Source organism: Equus asinus, chromosome 9, assembly GCF_041296235.1.
Source record: "Equus asinus isolate D_3611 breed Donkey chromosome 9, EquAss-T2T_v2, whole genome shotgun sequence".
NCBI lineage: Eukaryota > Metazoa > Chordata > Mammalia > Perissodactyla > Equidae > Equus > Equus asinus.
In genome coordinates, this window is record NC_091798.1 from 50348733 (window position 1) to 50370353 (window position 21621).

At 40.9% G+C, this 21621-nt stretch overlaps 1 protein-coding gene across 2 annotated transcripts in view; it reads right to left on the minus strand.

Moving 5' to 3' along the window:
- The window catches only part of MEGF10 (multiple EGF like domains 10), a 163727-nt gene that overhangs the window by 56151 nt on the left and 85955 nt on the right, over positions 1 to 21621 (minus strand). For both annotated transcript variants that reach the window (XM_014859529.3, XM_070517491.1), the window contains exons 6-7: positions 4975 to 5221; positions 3321 to 3441 (exon numbers count right to left, since the gene is read on the minus strand). In XM_014859529.3, coding sequence (XP_014715015.3) covers positions 3321 to 3441; positions 4975 to 5221 — 368 coding nt within the window. The remainder of the gene's footprint in view (positions 1 to 3320; positions 3442 to 4974; positions 5222 to 21621) is intronic.

Genomic DNA, 21621 nt, shown 5'->3' on the forward strand with positions numbered 1-21621 from the left:
CTGTTGCTTTGTCCTCCTTCTCTCTAAAAAAAGGCAGACTGTGGGTACTCTGAAATTGGAGGCTAGTGAACACCAGATGGTTTTGTAAATGTTTATTCTGGAAAGCATAAGAAAATACATTTCCTCTAACTCCTGGCTACCCACAAAGGCAGTTGGTGTGCTAATTAAGTCTCTTCTGGTGGTTTCTAGCTATCTACAAACACGGAAAGTTCTTCCACAGACTCCTGGAACTGAAAAAGCCTCTGAGAGATGATTCAGATCAACGCTTAACTGGGAATCATCCATGTGCCAGGCATAGTGCTAAGCTCTGAGAATCAAAGATAAGGTCACAACTCTTAATTAGCTCACAATGTGGTGAGGGGGACAGATGTAAAAATAGCTCTAATCCCTCCATTCTAGCACAACATATTAACATGACTGAAGGAACAGCGTGCCAAGGGTCGATCTGTGATAAGCAGGGATTCTGGTGAAATTTTTCTCTTTTTCAGGGACTCTACCCACTTTTTGTAATGGTCCCACATAAGCTTCAGAGATGCTGCTGAATATTGTTTACGAACAGGATTAATGTGAGTAAACCACCTTAAGTAGGACATTAGTTGTCTTAGTTTAAACATGTGTGTGTGTATATGTAACAGGGACATATATACATCTTTGGAAAGCACCTAGGATGATAGCACAAATAAAATGTTGCAAAGTCAAAGTCTAAGCTGAAGCCTTTGGTAAGAAACATCTATGAAGGTAGTGGGCCCAGAGTATAGAGAAAGTGGTAGAGGGGCTCCACCGGGCTGAGGGGGAAGGCCATCTGCCCACTTCACGGTCCAAGCCTGTGGCTACCACTATCCCACACCATGACGACCCCAACTGAGAAGAAGAAAGCTTCAATCTCAAGAGGAGTCAACTTCACAGACAACGTCTACACAAAATTCCTAGGAATAGAATGCCTGCAGCTCCTCCTCCAAAGAACACGGAGTTGTCTGGACACTCTGCTACCCCAGCCAATCTCTCCCTTGCCAAGGACTCAGCAATGACCAGTGTTGACGAAAGGCTGAATACAGGCAATGAAAGAAGAGAAGGAGTCAAGGATAAGTCAGTATTTCTACCTTGGGCAACCAAGAGATAAGTGTTGGTTTTAACTAAAATAAAAAAGGTAGAAGGGGAGTAGCCTTAAGAAAGGCCTGGTGGGGCCAGCCCAGTGGTGCAGCAGTTAAGTTCGTGTGTTTGCTTTGGTGGCCCAGGATTTGCCTGTTTGTGTCCTGGGCACGGACCTAACATCACTTATCAAGCTATGCTGTGGCAGGTGTCCCACATATAAAATAGAGGAAGATGGACACGGATGTTAGCTCAGGGTCGATCTTCCTCAGCAAAAAAAAAGTGGAGGATTGGTGGTGGATGTTAGTTCAGGGCTAATTTCCTCAAAAAAAAAAAAAAAAAAAAAAAGAACCTCCAGAATCAGACCTTGTTCTGCCTGCTTACCATTTCCTAACTCTCACCTTGGGTCTGATTTTTGTTTTCCACTCGCTCCAGTGATCTTAACATCTTGAAGTCTCCCTGACTTCCCACGACCCTCATTGGAGGGTGGACTCCAGTTCTCCTTTGCTCCATACCCACAACAAGGGCAGTACCAGACCACCATCACCTGATGTCTGGCTCCTAAAACCCCAGCTTCAGTGCAGCCCAGAGAGATGGTGTCTTCACATCTAGAGGTAATCTAGATTGGAGTGTCTAACAGGCTAGTGACAGATACATGTCTGGGCTCAGGTGAGGTAAGGTCAAGATTTGGGAAAATCAGCAGATGACTGTTAAAGCCATGGGTGTGGATGAGATTTCCAGAGATTTATAGTGAGAAAAAAGGACAAGAGTGAAACTTGGGAAATACTGTAATAACGTGGTATGTAGACGAAGGGGAGTTAGGTAAAGAGATCTTTGGTAAGAGAGGCAGGAGCGAGCCATGAGAGAAGTGGAGGGAAAAGAGATTAAGAAAGGGAAGTGGATGAGCAACAGTGTCAAAAGCTTTGGCAAAATGAAGCAGAATGAGAACACAAGAGTCATCACTGGATTTGGCAATTAGGAAGTCACCCGTAATCCTGCAAGAGCAGCTTCACCACAGCTCGTGGAGATAGGAGGCGATCTTGAAGTCACCTGTTTTGTTTTGTTTTGTTAGTGTCATAGAGTGGATTCCGACTCCGAGCGACCCTGTATACAGCAAAGTGGAACCCTACCCGGTGTTTTTGCGCCATCCTCTCACCTTCCAGTATTATCTCAGACAATGCTCTGCTGCTATTCATAGGGCTTTCACGGCCCATTTTTCTGGAAGTGGGTGGCCAGCTCCTTTTTCTAGCCTGTCTTAGTCTGGAAGCTCCACTGAAACCTGTCCACCATGGGTGACCCTGCTGGTATTTGAAATACCAGTGGCATAGATTTCAGCATCACAGCAACACCCAGCCACCACAGTGTGACAACTGACAGATGCGTGGTGTGGTTCCCTGACCAGGAAATGAACCCAGGTTGCAGTGGTGAGAGTGCTGAATCTTAATCACTAGACCATCAGGGCTCACTTGGAGCAAATTGCTCTCTTAATTTTTGTTTGTTAATGAAAGGAACACATATTGGTCATTCACTCTTCTACCTTCAAGCAGACTTATGAAAAAACCAACTCAGAGAAATAAGAACAATGACTACTTCCTGATTTCAGAGAAAGCTGGTTAGTGAACCAGCTTTGACACTTCCATTATATATATTCCAAATAACACTAAGCCGGGAAGATACTACAGAAAGAAACAGTATCACGGTCAAAGTTCGGGAAGTGTGGTGAGCTATAGCTTCCTCTTGGATTATCATGCTTAAGGCTCTGAGAAGTTCTGCAATACTAGGGAAATTCAGTTTACCTCAGTGTGTCTCCAGGTTTAAACGACCAGCTAACTTTTTCACATAATACTTACTTTGTTGACAATAATGCTCTCAAAGAACAATAGTGAGCCTTAGGACACGATTATGAAGACGATTATTTAAATACTCCTAGTGTTTAACAGCTCTGGCTGTCATGCGTAAGACGAGATATTTCCCTTTTATATCCTGAGAGGGAGTGCAGGACAGATGGCCTACTATCTTTTCCATGAGGACCCTTACTGCACTCCAAGTTCAGGATTTAATCTCGTCTGCTTTCTTTGGACCAAAGGATTCCAGCTTTGAGATGGTCAGGTATTTCCAATTTGGGAATCTTTAACCATCAGTGTAACTTTCTTTCGTGTTAAAGTCCTCCTCAGGCATTTTCTCTTCAGTCTCATGGAAAGGTGACTTTGGGAGGGAGGAGGGGAGCTTACCAGCCAGCCAGAAGGGCAGGAACATTCTCCGGTGACATGATGACACACTCCCCCATTTTGGCAGGGGCATCTCTGCTCACACTGTGGACCATGCTTGCCAGGGGGACACAGATCCTCACAGCTGAGGGATTAATGTGTGACAAAGGACACTGTTATTTACCCAATCATACAACCCTCAGGTTCACAGACACAACAGCACCCAGCACCCTAAAATAGACAAGCTTTTTCTGTTCAATAGTGTTCATTTCATCAACATAAAGAGCATTAATTCGATTGGCTGGAAGGGTCTTTGAGGGACCACCTAGTCCATCCCTTTGCTTTGGGGTATTTTTCTAACGAAACCATTTCAACCTGAGGAGAGTCTGTCCATCTGAGAGCACCAAGCACGACGTCTGGTCAAACATCCCTTGGTGACAGGAACTTTCCATGGAACTTTTATAAAGCCCATGTGTTACATCTGAAGTCTCCTTTCATTTGTGCATTTGTTCTAACTTCAAAGGAGATAGAAACATTTGCACATCACCCGCTCTGCACACATATTCTTCATAATCGATTTTCAGTGTTTTCTTCAGACTGACAAGTCTCTGTGCCTTTAAGCAGCCCCTCCCATATTGTACAAGCAAACTTCTTCTCTAAGCCTTTTTCTCTCTAAGTCTTTTTTCTCTCTGGTGAAATTGCTGCAAGTGTCCCACAGCCCTATTCAATTGTGGCCTTGATAAAAACCCATAAAAGCAATATTAACAATTAAATAGTTTGAAATGATCATCCATTCTTCTGAAAATCAGGGCTTTCTAAGCTAATGCAATTTCTTCTTTAGCTCCACTTTATAGCCATTAATACTGTCGGCAGGAAGTATTCACCTAATCAGCCACATTTTTTCATGTTTTTAGTTCTGTGATTTACAAGTGTAATTTTCTCAGTCAGGGAATAAGATTTTTTTACCTCCTACTTTTTTGGCAAATTCTGCCTCTTATTCTGTTTTCTAATACAAGCAAACCGAAGAATGTCCTTTCCACAAAAGAAAGTAATAGAGGTTAAGTGTTTGCTTCAATGTTCTCCTGAAAGAATGTAACAATCTGTGTGCACACATTCCACACAGATGTCATACATGTACTTTTATATTCACAAAGCAACATATGGATCCATGGGAATTTTAAATAATCCAGTTAACTTTTTATCATGGACTATTTCTAACACCTTCCCCCTTTCTTCTTTTCTAAGGCACTGAACCCACCCAGCTTTATCCAGCTAATTAATCGCCACACAGAGCAGAACAATATGGACCATTAACAGCCAGCAGTGCAAAATGAATGCAATTGCAGGAGAATCAAAGTGGAACCTCAGATCTGCCCCAACAACCCTCAAATAACGTCATTCAACACAACATCCTGGCCCTCGCTATCTCTGCTCTGCCAAAAGGAAAGCATGGAAGCTGGCCCTTAGACTGCGCCTGGGCTCTGATGCTCAAGGGTCACACAGCAGGAGGACCTAGTGGCCATCACTGCTGATCTCCATGTCTGTGCCTGGAGTCCTGCCCTCTCAGTAACTCTTCAGGAAGCAATAGAGACAGAAGCACAGGAGTACAATAGTGGCAGCAGCATGAATGGAGAGGGTGGGTGGGCTCAGCCACATTGCTCAGCAGCATGTCACTTACAAGGCTCCAGTGTATCCCGGTGAGCAGCGGCATTCCCCCGTCACGTGATCACAGGTGGCTCCGTTCTGGCACTGGCATCTCTGGTGACAGTCGTTACCATAGGTGCCCTGCTCACAGCGGTCCTCACAGCGCCAGCCCCGGAAGCCTGCAGAGCAGTGGCAAGCCCCCGTGATGGGGTTGCACAGAGCCTTGTTTTTGCACTGGCACCGGCTGCTGCAGTGGGGCCCCCAGTGATCACCGTCACAGGCTGAGGATGGCAAAAGAAACAGTGGAGAGCATCAGAGTATGCATGTGGGTAATAGCAAGCCCTTCAGAACCAGCTTTCCTCTTCCTTTGGAGAAAATGGCTTCACAACCCCTTCATCACCATTCCTTAGCTGGGCATCTAGACTCTGGTATCAATCCATGGCAAGACTTCACAAACTGGTGCTCGGCACTAAGCAGGCCACTTTGTATCACTTCCTTGCTTAAGTATCACTACATTTTTCTCAACTCCATGTCTTTGCTCAGCCTGTCCCCTGTCCCTGGAGTGTTGAGTTTGACGTGGCTAGAGTAATTGGCTGGGGGAGGGTGTGAGCAGTCGTGCATGCGGTGAGAGGAGGCTGGCTAGGTAGATGGGGATGGTCAGCTAATGCAGGGGCTCTTATGCAAGCTGAGTTTAGATTGCATCTTGTGGACAAGGGAGTGGTAGTAAAGGATTTTAAGCAATGAAGGACAATGCATATTTGCCTCCTCGCAAGGTCAGCCTGGCTACAGTGTGAGGATAGGGCAGGACAGAGCTGACAATGAGAGGCAGGGAGACTGGGCAAGAAGAATGGGGAGTTCAGGAGATCAGTGATGGGCCCTGACCTCAGGGACTGCTCATGAAGATCGAGAGCAGACCCATAGGCAGAGCTACCAAGGAGTAGACTGGCCCTGCCACAGGTCTGGGCAGAACACTCTAAAAGGAAATGCTGATCTGCTTTCAAGATGTCAGTCAAAACATGTGTGATTGCGAGGCAGTCAGAAAAGACAGAAGAAAATTGACTAAGATGTTTAAATTCACTGACCTTATGTAAAAATAAGACAAACCTGAAACTGAAAATGGATATCTTGCAGCCACTGTGGAAAGCAGTATGGAGTATCCTCAGAAGATTAAGAATAGATCTACCATATGATCCAGCTATCCCACTGCTGGGTGTTTATCCAAAGAACTTGAAAACGCAAAGGCATAAAGATACATGCACCCCTATGTTCATTGCAGCATTATTCACAATAGCCAAGACTTGGAAGCAACCTAGGTACCCATCAACGGACGAATGGATAAAGAAGATGTGGTATTTATACACGATGGAATACTATTCAGCCATAAGAAATTATGAAATCTGGCCATTTGTGACAACATGGATGGACCTTAAGGGTGCTATGCTGAGTGAAATTAGTCAGAGGGAGAAAGTCAAATACCATATGATCTCACTCATAAATTGAAGACAAAGACAACGACAAACAAACACATAGCAATGGAGATTGGATTGGTGGTTACCATACGGGAAGGCGGGGGAGAGCAAAAGGGGTGATTAGGCTCACATGTGAGGGGATGGACTACAGTTAGTTTTTGGGTGGTGAATATGATGTAATCTACACAGAATCTGAAATATATTACAGTGTACATCCGAAAGCTATATAATGGTATAATCCAATGTTACTGTAATTAAAAATAAATAAATAAATAAAAAGAAAATGGATATCAAATAAAAAGATAATAGGAACATGAAAACAGGTAAGACAAAGGCAGAAAAAAGAATTTGAAGGATAGATTTAGAAGTGCAGTTCCAAAGAAAAGGAATAGTGGCTGAAATTCAAGTCAATGAAGAGGCAAGGGGAGCAGGGAAGGAAAAAACCTCAACCTCAAATATTCTGAAAATTATAAAGGGTGACGATAAGAAAAATTTACTCTTAATATGCATTGCCCAGTCAGCCATGCATTTATTAATTAGATGCTATAAAAATCACTAGGGAAGATGCACCCTGCTTAGAGCTCTTAGGATTAATTGCATTTATAATAAAAAAAAGTTTCATTTCATAAAAATTTTGTAACTTCAACAGATCTGGAATAAACTATTGAAAAGAATGCTAGGCACACAATTTATTAGACGTGCAGGATTCATTTTCCAATATTAGAACCTAACCTTTCATTTCATAATATCCAAAGGTTTAAATGAATAATTCTGTTTTTAATCAGTACGGCTTTGGTCTCATTAGTACTTTAATAAACATACTTTAACACAATTAAAAACAATGAGAGAAGTATTGAATTTAAAGCAGATCAAGAAAGCAATTACCTAAGAACTCACAATCTTCTTTCACAAAATAAGATTAGGTGGCAGTTCCAAGATGAGATTTAAGTCTAATTGTTATTCATATGAGTTATTTCTTTTATTGCCCATGGATAAGGACAAAGAACTTTTTTTTCAACTGTAACTCTTTCAATTTAAGATCTATTCTTTAAAATCATATTACATGGTATGTTCCTTTAAATCCTTTCAGCTATCCCAGGTAGAGAAGAATCTATCCTGTCTTTAAGGTACAACAAAGCAAATTACACGGTCCTTTGTAACTTGTTCCCTGGTTCATCAATCCTAAAAGTAAGGAAAATCTTCATCCCACACAAGCCAAATCCATTATGCTATGATTTGATCCTTTTTTCTCCTGTCCTCCTCACAGTATAGTCAATCCAGTTCATCACTATTCTCACTCATTTTCTTTGCTGAACCCTCTCCAAAGTTTGCATATCCCCCTCAACTTCTGGAAGCCTCAGATACTAAATTAAATACCTGTTTTTTCCTTATGTACAATGCAGGATTAATTGAATGACACAGAACAATTTTAGCTAATAAAATTACCTTGATAAAGACATCAAGATCATGTCAAAAGCATTTAAGAAGAAGTCATAATGAACTAGAGTTCGTTCTCCCCACTGTGACACTGTGATAAGAGCGGGCTGGAGCACATACATTTTACAGAATATGTTTTCCAACAACAGGAGAATGGTTGGAAGAAGTCAAGCTTGTAGAGGGGACAGAACTGGTCTTTACTCTCCTTCATGACCCATTTCCGCATCCTATTCAACAACTTCTCTCCCAGCAGAGCAGTCAGGCAGAGACCAGCTCTGTTTTCTTGGGATTAGATTTTTAAAAAACCTTAAGATATCTCCTCATGACAGAAACAAGTTCATAGCAGAAGCTGATAACTATCAGCATCAAAGAAAGGGTTTCAGGCTTTTAAAGAAATATTATCATGCCGACATGGTTAATTTCCTGGCTATATCTAAGCACTGTGGCATGCTTTGAAGTGACAACTTCTCCCCTTGGGCTGTATTTCCCTAAAAGGCCACTGATACATGGGCCTCACAGTGTGAATACTGGGCATCAACATGGGCTATGCTGGGGAAAAAAATCCACATATAGCATTTTACAAATAGGCAGGAAGTAGAACACGTAGGACACAGAAGCCTGGCTTGAATTTAAGCATCACTGCGACTTCCTTTCCTCTCCTGAATTTAGGCATCACTGTGACTTCCTTTCCTTTCTTCACTTGTCATATTTAACTACTTCAGGTCATCCATTTTTAAATGTATCGCAGTGAGTTACACAGTTTACTGCACAAAAGCCGGCTTTCTTCCCTGATTACTTACAAATACAGGGTAAGTTGACTGTCTAGAAAAGAGAGAGAATTTGCTCTTTATATCAAGTGACCAATTATCTTGAATTCAAGTATTATGTTTGGAAAGACAGTTGGGAGAGAGTCTGAAGTCAAATCATTTCACATCTTTTACTTAAGACCTCACCCAATCTCAAGGAGAAAGTGTTTCACTCCACAAGAAGTGACTAGGTTGGTTACTCCCACTGACAACTTAAAAAAAAAAATGTAGTTAACATGGAAATAGCTTGAATATCCTAATAAGGGAGGTAAGTGAACAAAATTTTGTTTCAGATTAAACTGAAAAGAACCCAAATGCTAGTAAGGGAGTGATGACTCATTTTCAGCTTCTGGTTTCAGCTCTTATTGGGCTAAGAGCTAGAAATGGGCTATCAGATACAACGTGCCCGAATTCATGCCGATGTTTCAGGAGACGGCTTAAGGAGGGTTTCAGCATGGACAGCCTGCTCTAATAAGCTCTCATAATTACTTGGAAATAAAAGGAATTTTAAACTACTGTGTAATATCAGAAATATACAGTCCATGCTACAACCCTTAGTGACAACTAGTAGAGCACTGGATCCTCTCAAGACAATGGACTCATCCCAGAGCCCTATGGCTATAACTTCCAATAACGCTGGTAACCACAGGTTACGTTCATGGGCTGGGTACTGAAATTCGCTCAACTGATATCTCTTAAGGACCTGCCATATGCCAGCCATGGTACTAGGCCTAGAGTTTAAAGGAGAACCATATGAGTACTTGCTTCTAGGAGCTAACAGTTTAAGGGCAGAGACATCAAGTTACTAGGCAATAAAATACCCTGTGAGAAGCGGTAAGGTAAGAACATGGACTAGCTACAATGGAAAACACGGGGTTGACACTTAACTAGTGTTGGTGAGTCTGAAAAGGCTTCCCAGCTAAGATGATGTCTAGGCTGAGACCGAAAGGCAGAACGTGCCATAGTTAAGTAACGGGTAGAGGATTTGTACATAGAAAGAGGGGTGACTGGCAGAGGAGGGAGATTGCAGGAGGTATTACATCCAGAGAGAATGATACCTGCAACAGCCAAAAGGCTTTTCAATAGCAAACGTCCATGAATGCCTTCTCGGGCTTCTAGGCTACCGCATCACGGCCGTTATCATCTTTCTCAGCTACGTGCACAACAAAAAGAAGTAAGTATAGAAATAAGTAGAGATGGAGAGATATCAGACATGTCCTCTGCCTCCATCAGTCCTCCCCAGTCTTCCAAGCTGAGCCCAGAAACCTCTGTCCTTCAGGTACATTTTCAGACCCAATCTGAGATGCTCTCTGAAAAAGGCATTATATATTTCCCATGACACTCACTTTGCACTCAGACCACAATTTTTATATACGTTTGTCTTGTTTCCTATCTCTCAAATAAAACTGAATTTCATAGGGTTAAGACACACTGACACCTTTTCTTGATCTTGGCAGTTGTCATGAGGTTTCATACAATCATGTCATGGTGGTCACCAGGTTGACAATGACGGTTAGAAGCATCCCGATTTCAGGGATACTAAACTGTGAAAAACTGTGCACCCTAAATCCTGAAGTATGGTAAAAGAATGACGAGACTGATACTTACAGTGACGATAACCTCTCCCTTTTTGTGAAAACCAGCATTCTTATGCACTAATACAGAAGAGCAGATTACCACATCCATTTTAGAGATTAGTTTGGAAAAGTATCAAAAGCCCTTTACTCACAAATTCCATTTTTGGAATTTTTCCAAAAGGAATAAACATACGTGTGTAAAGACAGTAACAATTCACAATAGCTAACTCATTAGTACCACCTACAGTGTGCCCTTAGACACTGTGACTCTTGAAGCAGGTGCTGTTGTCATTCCTATCTTGTAGATGAAGAAACTGAAAGCCAGGTGACTTGCTTAAAGTTACACAGCTAGTAAGCGGAGAAGCACAGACCTCCTGTCTTCAGAGTCTGTTTTCTAAACCACTATGCTTTACTCCCCTCAAAGCTCTAAGGATGCTTATCACAGCACTGTTTATAATAATAAAAAACTGAAAACAACCTAATTTTCTAGTAACAGAGGAATGGTGAAAAAAATTTTGGTATAATCATATAATGAAATACTATGCATCAATTAAAAGTGATATTATAGAAGAATAATCAACTTGAAAGATGTTAGCAATATCACAATTGTAAAAAGGATATTAAAAAATGATATGTACCACATGATCCAATTTTAGCAATATATTAGAATGAACCAGATGAAATTGTTAATTTAGGTCAAAAATGGCCAGATATCAGCAATTGCATATGGTTGAACCTAATACCTGGGGAAGAGGAGAGGGGAGGGAGAATGAGAAAGACAGAGACAGACAGACAGATATTGAAAGGCTCTACAGTCAAATGGCACCATTGGGTATCTCTGGGTCATAAGAGTGTATGCGATTTTTCTTTTATTCATTTGCATTAACTAAATTTTCTATAATCGACGTGTATCCTTTGGGCAGTAAAAGAAAAGAAAGAAAAATGTTATTTTTTTAAATGGTTTGATCTGCCAAGAGTTTATGTCTGTGCTCCATGCCTTACACATCTCTTTCCAATCCTCACAGCAATTACAACAAGGTAGGTATCACTATTACATTTAGCACACTGAGGATATTTAGGATGAGAACATTTAGGTAAAATGCCAAAAAACACTCAACTAGTAAGTGGTGGCATCAGTATTGAAACCCAAGACTGTCTGCAAACAAAAGTCCAAGCACTTTTCACGAGACCATTCTGCTCCTGAAGTACTGAAATTACATATTTTGGTTAAACATAACATCCTGCAATTACATTTTTCATCTAATATGATCCATTAAGGTAGCGCAGCAAAGGATTAAGATCTTTCACTGAGCAAGCCTGAGGGGTCCATGAATCACTCAGTATTTAGGGGCACTGAAAATAGGAAATTATCTCACTAGTGAGAACATAGGGCATTTCTTGAAGAGAAATTAAAACTAAGGAGATGGTCAGATCAGAAGAGCTTCTGTAAGTTGATAATTATTCTATGCAAACAAAAAAGCCAGTAAGCTCACTGTGAAAATAGTGTTGATGTCATTAGCTTTAGGAGTACTCTGACCTGAAAACTAGGCTCGCATAGTGCCTAGCACAGGGCCGTTTCTCAAGACACATTTGGTAAGTGAGCAAAAGTGACTGTGAATGTAGAGCACTATAACTAACTTTCACAAGCAGAGAAACCTGTAAAATCATCATAACAATTCTAGGTATATTCTTCTCTCCTAATCCACTTCAAACCCTCAGTCCAAATTTCCAGGCAAAGGACGGGGAGAGAGGGAAGGGGTTCTAGGATACATTGAGTTTTGAACACGTGTCAATACTGTGTAGCTGTTTTATTTAAACCTCACAATAACTCAATGAGATAGGTATAATTATTCCAACATTTCGTGTGCAAGATGGACTCAGATCAGAAATTATTTAAAGTCACTTAGTGTTCAAGTCGCCAAAGCAAGGGTTCAACCCCAATCTATCAATGCCTCCAAAGTTGCAATCTTGCCCCACACCATGCGGACCAGCCCAAGGACGATGCTCTGCTTGTCAATTACAAAATCTGATATCAGTGTGCATTAACCGCTTCCAGCTGGTTTTCGAAAAAGAACATTCTAGGACAAAAGTTTCACAGATGTTTGAGAAATAATACTTGTTTGCTTAAAACAAGAGTTCCCAGGCTTCAGAGTGTTAGCAGCAGGTTCATCAGAATGGTTTTGATAAGAAATATCCCAAAATGTCCACAGCCACATTTGTATTGACAAAAACAAGGCATTAGGAAAAATCTTTGAATGAATAGGAGATAGTTTAGTAAACCTCTTGTCTTTGTGTAGACAAAGAATAAGGAAAGGAACACAATTAGAGATAAACCAAAAGGCTAAATTAGGAGATGATCCAGAGGAAGGAACAAGGGCATGTTAATATATTGCTTCATCCAAAGGACTCCTTCAGCAAAACAAAAAAAAAAGGAAAGGAAAGGATGAAATCATTTTTCCCTTAGAGAAAAGAGTGATATTTACCATCAAGTTCACCTTGTTACAAAATTCATCAATCACTAGCTAGCTCGAGGTGGGTATATAATCATTTAGCATTAGACAGACCTGGACCCTAGCTGGGCCACCGCCACTTCACAGCCATGGAAACTTGAACAAATTCCCAACCTTGTTATACTTAACTTTCTTTTTGCAAAATAGGGATGGTGGAACATACCAATTACACAAAAAGTACTTGTTGTTACGTGTGACACACGACAGATCTAGTAGCAGCAGAAATTTTATTCCATGGTTGTCACACTGGAACATCCCACCCCAGGAAAAAGAACACCCTAGAAAAACATCCTCCAGCTGTATATGAAGCTGGAATAACAGGCCTGTAGTTGGTTTGTATATTTGTTTATACTGTGTGAATCATTCATGCCAAAAAGGCCAGCTTGGTTCTCACAATGAGAATTTCAAAAACAAATTGCCCAGTAATTCCACAAAGTAAAAAACAAACCCTGGTATCACCCCTTTCACCCATTTTTATAAAGCCAATCTGAAAAACCTCAGGCCTGCAATGAAAACCAGCATTACCTTGCATCCTATTCTTACTCACCAGTTAGAAACTGGATTTAGAAATTTCCTGCCTGCTGCTGATTGTGTCCAGAAGTATAGGCTTGTACTTGAAACTCAGAAATGTAAAAGGAGAAACTCAGAAACAATCACGTGAAGTTTTTAGTTGTATTCCCCTTAGTGTAAAGAAATAGATGGTCATAAATGAAATATGGAGAATCTTGCCACATTACTAGGCACCAATCCCATTAATTTGATTTTGTCTCAGTTTATCTATGCCTACTAAGACCACAGAAGCAGGCTTGAAACTCCTTTTGAGGTAAAAGATGCTTTTTTTTTTTTTAAAGCAATTGGTTCTGAATTACAGAAACAACAAAAGTGCCTAATTCTGTGTACCTGTGTTAGGTCTAAACCAACCCTGGATGCACTGAGCAGCCTCGGCTTTTTTTCTTTGTTTTTGTTTTGTTGTCTTGGTTTAACGCCTCCGGGATATAAGAACTATGAGGGGTTCAAGAACTTTGTGGATCCATCTCTACCGATATTTACAGTGGGATAACGTATTGATTCTTGGAACTCAAATTTATCATAGGGAAAGTGATGTCAGTGTATAATACATAATTACCCACATCAGGGTTGCTGTTTGAAGAAACTAAGACTTTAAGTGCCCTTAACATATAAATGTCAAGTATCATCAGTCAACTATGCTGACTTGAAAATATATTTTTACACGGAGTTTTGCCGTGATGCTCTCCATTGACTCTAAACATAGGAACATTTGTGACTATGAGAAAAATTATCAGGGAAGAAAATTCAGTCCTTCAAATTCTAATAAATAGACAAAGCACATATAAGCCACTTTCAAGAAAATATCTCTACAGAGTGAGTGTCTTTTAGAATAGACCAAAATAATTTTCCGCTGTCTCAAAGGATAGAAAAACATGGTTTTTCCTGAAATATCCACTCTTTCTTCCTAAGCCTTGGTTCCCTTGGGGTCTTTTATCTCCCTATGATTCCATTCCTTGTGCTTCAGGCTAACAAGGCGATGGTGTGTCATTCCCTTTGTTCATGTAGAAGAAAAGATCCTCGTTCAAAACATCAAGTGCTTTAAAAATAAAACAACTTTGTAAAGCTTCTCCATCCATGAAGAAGAACAATAAAGATGTATTTTCCAGACCCTCTGAAAGCACTAAAACCTCATGTCCTTCACATGTCAAAAAACCCCGCTGGAGGGCTGACCGAGTGCCAACAATCACTGTGGACAACCACCCAGTGCTGTTTATATTAATATTATTCAGTGGCTGAGAGAGAACCTTTATTCTTTAAAAAAATGTTTGCTAAATGAATTTTCAAAGCATGAATTGTTATTTTATAACTCAGAGTATGCTTTTCTCAAACCATGAACCGGAAAAAAGGGCGTAAAACGTTTATTCTTTAACGTGTCTAAATATAAACGTTGATGTCTCTCTGTGAGAGCACATTGATGACCCTACTCACAGTGCAGGAAAATCTCAAGGATATAAACTGTAGGCGGGGATTAAGTAAGGGATTTGGGGGGATTACATGTATTCACTGAAGTCAAAAGAATCCTAACAACCTCGGGAGCCATTTCAGGATGTCTTGCTTTATTAAAGTTTTACCATATTTTTGTTCTTTGCTCATTTATTCTTTCATTAAAAATGTATTAAGCATCTTCTGTGGCTACTAAGTTCTGTTTGTTGAGCAGTTAACACTTGCTCCTGCCTAAGACATGTTCTATAGCTAAGACTTCTTTATCTGTTGGAAGAAACTGGCCCACGCTGAGATTTGTCACAAAAGGATGTAAGTGTTGCAGTGCACAGATGCTCGAGGAACATGGGGGCCCTATGTGCACCGCGCCTCTGAGCAGAGGAGAGATGGGAGCAGGCTTCAGCAGGGGGTGGGTGGAGGGCTTGAGATGAACACTGAAGGATAGGTACTCAGGACCCCCACTGTGCAAATGTTTATGATCTTCATTCTGGATGTGAGAGGCCAAAGGGCAGAGTCCTTAAATGATTTGCTTAAAATCCCACAGTAAGCAAACTAGGCTCCAAACCCTCAATGCTAACTGCATGATCTGAGGGATATAATATAGTTTTCTTGAGAAAAAAGAATTTTTTTTTAACTACAGGAGACTACAAGTAATAAAATAACAAAGGTTCATGTACCCACAACCTAGAATTAACTGTTGTGAACATTGTGTCACATTTGCTTCATCATTATTATAAGAAATAAAACATTACAGACAAAGTTAAAGTCCCCTTTGTCTCCTTGAGCCTGGTTCCCAAATCTTTCCCTTCTTTTTCCCTAGAGGTAGCCAATGTCACGATTTTAATGTGTATCCTTCCAGTCTGTGTGTGTCCAGAAATAATATATCATAATATTTTATGTATTTATTAGTTTTACATAAAATGCATATGTCACTGTGCATCTTGCTTTTCTCACCCAATAGTACAATATTGAGATCTACTCACATTGATACAGCTGCTAATATGGTGTAATACTCTATAGCAGTTTATAGGAATGAATGGGTCTGCAGCATTCTAGTATATTAACAGCCTCCAATAAATCTATCTTTTCCCACATTCATGGCCATTTTTAATTGTTTCCAAATTTTCACCCTTACAAGGATGCAAAGAATATATTCCCTCGAACAAGCACACAAAGGTTTCTCCAAGGTACACAGACAAACTGTGAAGAAGTAGAAATAAAATTACTGGATCACACGGTGTACACAAACCCAAATTTTACTCTAGAGACAGTCAGATTGTTCTCTAAAGTTACTCTGCCAATTCTCCCTCAGAAGAGTAGTGTCCAGAAGCCTCCTTTCACATCCTTGCCAACACAATCTTGTCAGACCTCTTAACTTTTGCCAATCTGATGGTGAAAAGTGACATCTTGTTCCTATACTATGCACTTCACTGGTTATTACAAAGATAAGCATGTTCTCATATGCTCATTAGCCAATCAGGTTTCCTTGCCTCTGAATTACCTTACTGCATCCTTTGCCTATTCTGAAGTTGAGGATTATTTTGCTAGTGATTTGTAGGAGTTCTTTACATATTCTATATACTAATCACTTGTTTTACACGTTACAAAAATCTTTTCCTACTTTCTTGCTCTTCTTTTAACTTTGCTTATGGTATCCTCTGTCTTAAAGATGTTTTTTACTTTGATGTGGTCTAATTATTCTAAAAACAAATTTACAGCATGGATAAATCTGATTTGTGTAATACTAATTTTACAACATAAGATTCTTTTTTTAAGCGGCTGCTTTTCTTTAATGTATGAACCAAAATGCATAGCTATATATTAATATCAAGTTCAAATCAATTCCATTAAAATCTAAACTTTCTTTGGAGGTTACTTCCACCAGTTTTGCACAACAGCAGTTACTAGTAAAACTATTAGGTTTTCACAGAATTTAAAGATGATACCATTCATTTACGGTCCAAGAGCTAGGTTCTTATAACCTCTACTATTTACTCTATTAGAGCAGTCTTTATCATTTTATTACCTTCTGCCCTTTATTAGTTTTATACATGTCAAACATGATTAATTTGTTCCAGCTACAGGTGTTCAAACTTTATTTTTTTTGGAGGAAGATTAGCCCTGAGCTAACATCTGCCACCAATCCTCCTCTTTCTGCTGAGGAAGACTGGCCCTGAGCTAACATCCGTGCCCATCCTCCTCTACTTTATATGTGAGACGCCTACCACAGCATGGCTTGCCAAGTGGTGCGCAGGTCCACACCCGGGATCCAAACCAGCAAACCCTGGGTCGCCGAAGCGGAATGTGCAAACTTAACCACGGCGCCACCAGGCCGGCGCCTAGGTGTTCAAATTTTTAAAAAATCAACTAGGTTGTCAATGAATTAAAAGATATTTTGATCAAAGAAGGAAAAATAGTGATTAGCTTTTTTTCTTATTTGCCCTGAGGAAATTTTCAAGTATTTAAAAAAATTCTTTGACAACGTTCACAAACAACAAGAAAACAGATATGGTCATGAAAGATACCAGATTATATAATTAACCAGAACACTTAATTTCAGCCAATTAACAATGTAACCCCATAAGGTGAGATATACATTGCTCTACTAAAATTGGGTATCAGTCTACCCAAGGTCATAGGGAGAGTACAAGTGAGGCTGAAGGACCATCTCATGCATATTACTCCACTCAAAGCAGCACAGCCAGGAAGCACACTACCGCCAGCAGAAAATGGTAGCTGTGTGATTTGAAATAATTTGTAGTCTGAACTTCTTTTCCTAATTCCTTACTGTTCATACTCTGTTTTGGTACAAAATAACAACTAGACCTTATATAGTCATACAGAATTTCCACCTTGAGAAGTAATAGGCAAAAGTTTAGATATGGCAAAAATGTTAAGCATTCTCCATTCAAATAAGGGCTGACTTTCAAACCTTTTCTTAGGCATGGGGCCACCATTTCAGAAGTCACACCCCATATGATGCTTATACTACAACCTTTCCACTCCTGAGGGTCAGGAGCTCCCACACCCACATCTTCCTCAAGATCATGGAAGTTACATCTAGAATGTCTCACCTGGCTTCTACAATTTCATTGTAGCTGCCATTTTATGAGCGAAGAATCTTCTGTTAAGTCACCAAGGGTGAATGAGCCTACATTGCACACAGCCAAGGTGAATCCTGAAGCCACAGGAGACTGAGGTACCTTAAGGCCACCAAAGGAAAGATTTTAGGTCACACCCTTTCTCCAGAAGAATTTTGACCACTTCCTCCTTAACTTCTCTGGATACTTTGCTCATATATTTGTGTATGTACTTCCAATTCCTCCATTAAACTGAAAGCACCTTGAAAGCAGAGGCAGATTCCTACTCATGTCTCATATCGCTCTCTCTCTCTTTTTTTTTTTGTGGTGAGGAAGATTGGCCCTGAGCTAACGTTTGTTGCCAATCTTCCTCTTTTTACTTGAGGAAGATTGTCTCTGAGCTAACATCTGTGCCAGTCTTCCTCTATTTTGTATGTGGGATGCCACTACAGCATGGCTTGATGAGTGGTGTGTACGTCCACACTCCGGATCCAAACGTACAAACCCCAGGCTGCTGAAGCAAAGCGCGAACTTAACTACTACACCACCAGGCCAACTCCTCATATCTCATTTTAATATCCATTTTTGCCTTCATTCCTTCCTTCCACAAATATTTATTGAGCATTACTGTGTGCCTAGCACTGTGCTAGATATTAGGTGAATAAATTAGCCAGACAGCAGTGAATAAAACAGACAAAAATCCATGTTTTTCTGAGGTTTACATCCTGGAGGGGAAGAGAGACAAAAAACATCAAGTAAACACATAAAATATTTTCAAATAGTGCCATAAAAAAAGTTAAGAAGGAGATGCATTAGAGAGTAAGGGGGGAATACTCTTTATATAGGGAGGTCAGGGAAAGCGTCTTATGGTGGTGGCACCTAGGCTGAGCCCTAATAGACCTAAACAAGTCAGCCATGTAAAGATCCAGGGAGAAGAGTATTCCAGGCAGAGGAAATATCAAGCGCAAAGGCGGAAGTGAAACTAGCATGTTCCAAGAAAGGAAGGCAGAGGCCGAGCCGTGCGATACCCACAGCAGTAGTGGGATGACAAGCGATCGGGGAGATAGGGTGGGACGGACCAAACAGGGCTGGGTGCTCATGGTCAGGGCTGCAGTTTATTCTAACTCTAATGGGAAATACTGGGGAGTTTTGAGATGGAGAGCAGTGCATTCTGAAGTACATTTTTACAAGATAGCTCTGTCTCACTGCAGAGAACTGACTCAAGTCGGGCCCGAGTAGACTCAACAGCAAGGAGACTGTTGTGATCACCAATTAAAAGAGGATGATGGCTTGGATTTGAGTGGCAGCAGTAGAGATAGTGAGAAAAGTTTAGATTTTGTTATATTTTGAGGTTGAACCAAGAGTTTTCTGATAAATGGATGTGGAGGGACGTTACACAAAGTAAAAAAAAAAAAAAAAAGATCAACAAATGACATGGAATGGACACAACAGCCCAGCCTTGTCTTTCCAGCCACTTCATGTGAACTGATGAGCACGAGTCACATAAATGTCTATAGTGTTCTCACTATGCCAGAAGCAATAGAAACGAGACACTAAATAACTGGGTAAGGACATCCATGGTGAGAGGTTGAGGACAACATGAAAAACTGCACCTGGGCTCTGTCTGGGGAGCCTCCTGGCAGCAACTGTGGACAGAGAGAGGCTTCTGCTAAAGAAGGAGGTAGCCTGCAGGATGAAACGAGATGTCCACAAAGAGACGCCCCATCCACTGTCCAGTCCAAAGACTGGACTGATGCGAAGAAGACTGCTGGAAGCCATGTCGGTCACACGCAGCATTGTGAGTCAGTCCCCTTTACTGAGTGATCATTATGCCGTCAGGCACAGCGCTGAGCATTTAACAGGTATTGTGTCATTTAATCCTCATAAGCATATGAAGTAGATCCTCTTATTCTCATTTTAAGCCTGAGAAAAGTGAGGCCCAGAAACAGCACAGAAAGGAGAGCAGCTAGGACCATTGCAATTCAATTCCAACATGGAGGCTGGTGGAAGGGAGTGAAGGACATTCTTCTCCTCTCTAGAAAGTAACCAAGAACAGCCCAGATTTCAGATCCCTTCGGAAAGACAAAGTCAGCAGTTTCTCTTTGTGACCTCTATCAAAATATTTGGGCAGTCCATCAGTGAAATTGCCTTTGGGCAGTTCTGATGAACCATCTGAGCTCAATCCTTCCCACCTATCATCAACGTCCTGCCCCCACGCCAGAGAACCCAAATGATCTCCTCCTATTCTTGCTGCTCCATCAACCTGATTTCTAAAGCAATTCTGACAGTGTGATGGGTATGTTAACAACTTGCCGAGAGGACTGGGCTCCACGTGTCTTCTCTCCCCAGACAACATCGATCCGACTATTGTGTCCAGTCAATAGACCTTTACGGCAGAACTTGCTGGGGAATAAGTCAGCTTTTTGTGCCTTACTATTTCTGGCTTGTAATATCCTTCAAATGGATCCTCAATTCAAATATCCTGCAGGCAAAGTCTTATTACTTACTCCATGCTGCACAGCGTGCCTGCTTTATAGAAAAGGTTGTCCGTGTTCCTAACATTGTACCTGAAAATGTTTGAGCTAGTCTTGCCTCCTGGGCATATTTTCACTACTTCCAAGTATATTTAATCAGAAATGCTATTGGTGACTACATAAACTCTGGTTTGGATTTTCCAGACCAAAATTAATTTCCACTTTTCCTTCTATTTGGTACTAATGTCAAAAGCCTGGGGAACAAGCATTTGAAAACTATTTGCTGGCTGCTGGCTGATTCAGGACTCTCCCATGTGTTTTGGATGTGCCCTACAGCCAGAGGAAACACAAATTTCTCTATAGATGTTTAGAAAATCATAAATAGGACTCTATAGGTTGAGAGAAGCAACGTGTTATTGCTACTCACACAAAAGGTTTAAAGGGGTTCCAACACAAAGAAAGGTCTCAGGGATTGCATATACGTATTTCAGTAAATCACACATAGACTCACAGGCTGAAAAGGGATCGTAAATACAATCTGAACCAACATTCCTAATATTGCAAATGAGGACATTAAAAATTACAAATAAGTCCAATCAAATTGGTGTCCTTTTAAATTCATCATCCTAATGGTAGTGTATTCTCAACATCTCTCAGGAAACATTTTAATATTTGTCTCACGTTGTCAGCTCCTGCCACCTGCTTTCATTTCCCTCAATGTCACTGACCCTTGTCACTTTCACTAAACCTGCTTCCCAACTTTGGGAGGCACCATGCCCTTGTGGTTAAACTCACTGGCTCTGAATGAGATGTAAGTCTGTCTCCACCATTTACTAGAGGTATTAACTTAGGAAACTGTGCCTCCGTTTCCTCAACTGTATCATAGGAACAAGAATTGTAACCAGCTTGCTGTCTGTTATGAGGATTAAATGTAATTCCTGTAAAGCCCTTACCATGAGGCTTGGCACAGTCTAAGTGCTCAGTAAAGGAAAACTATTACTGTCATCATCATCAACGCAACCCAACTTCTGCTCTCCTTAGGATCACATTCTCTCTCCTCCCCGTTTTCCAAGAAAGGTCATCAAATATGAACACCCTCAGATTCTCCTCCCCTTTGCCCTCTAGCACCCCTGCTACTAGAAGCCCGTCGACATTCCTGCCAGCCACTCTTTCCTCCTCATTCTATTGGGAATGGGAAGTACTCCTTGCCAAGCAGCTCTGGGACGCCACCCCACTCAGCCGTCTTTTCCCTCAATTAAGTGATCCTCTCTCTCAGCTGAGCCTCCAGCCTCTCTCCTTTTTTTCACCACTCTCTCAG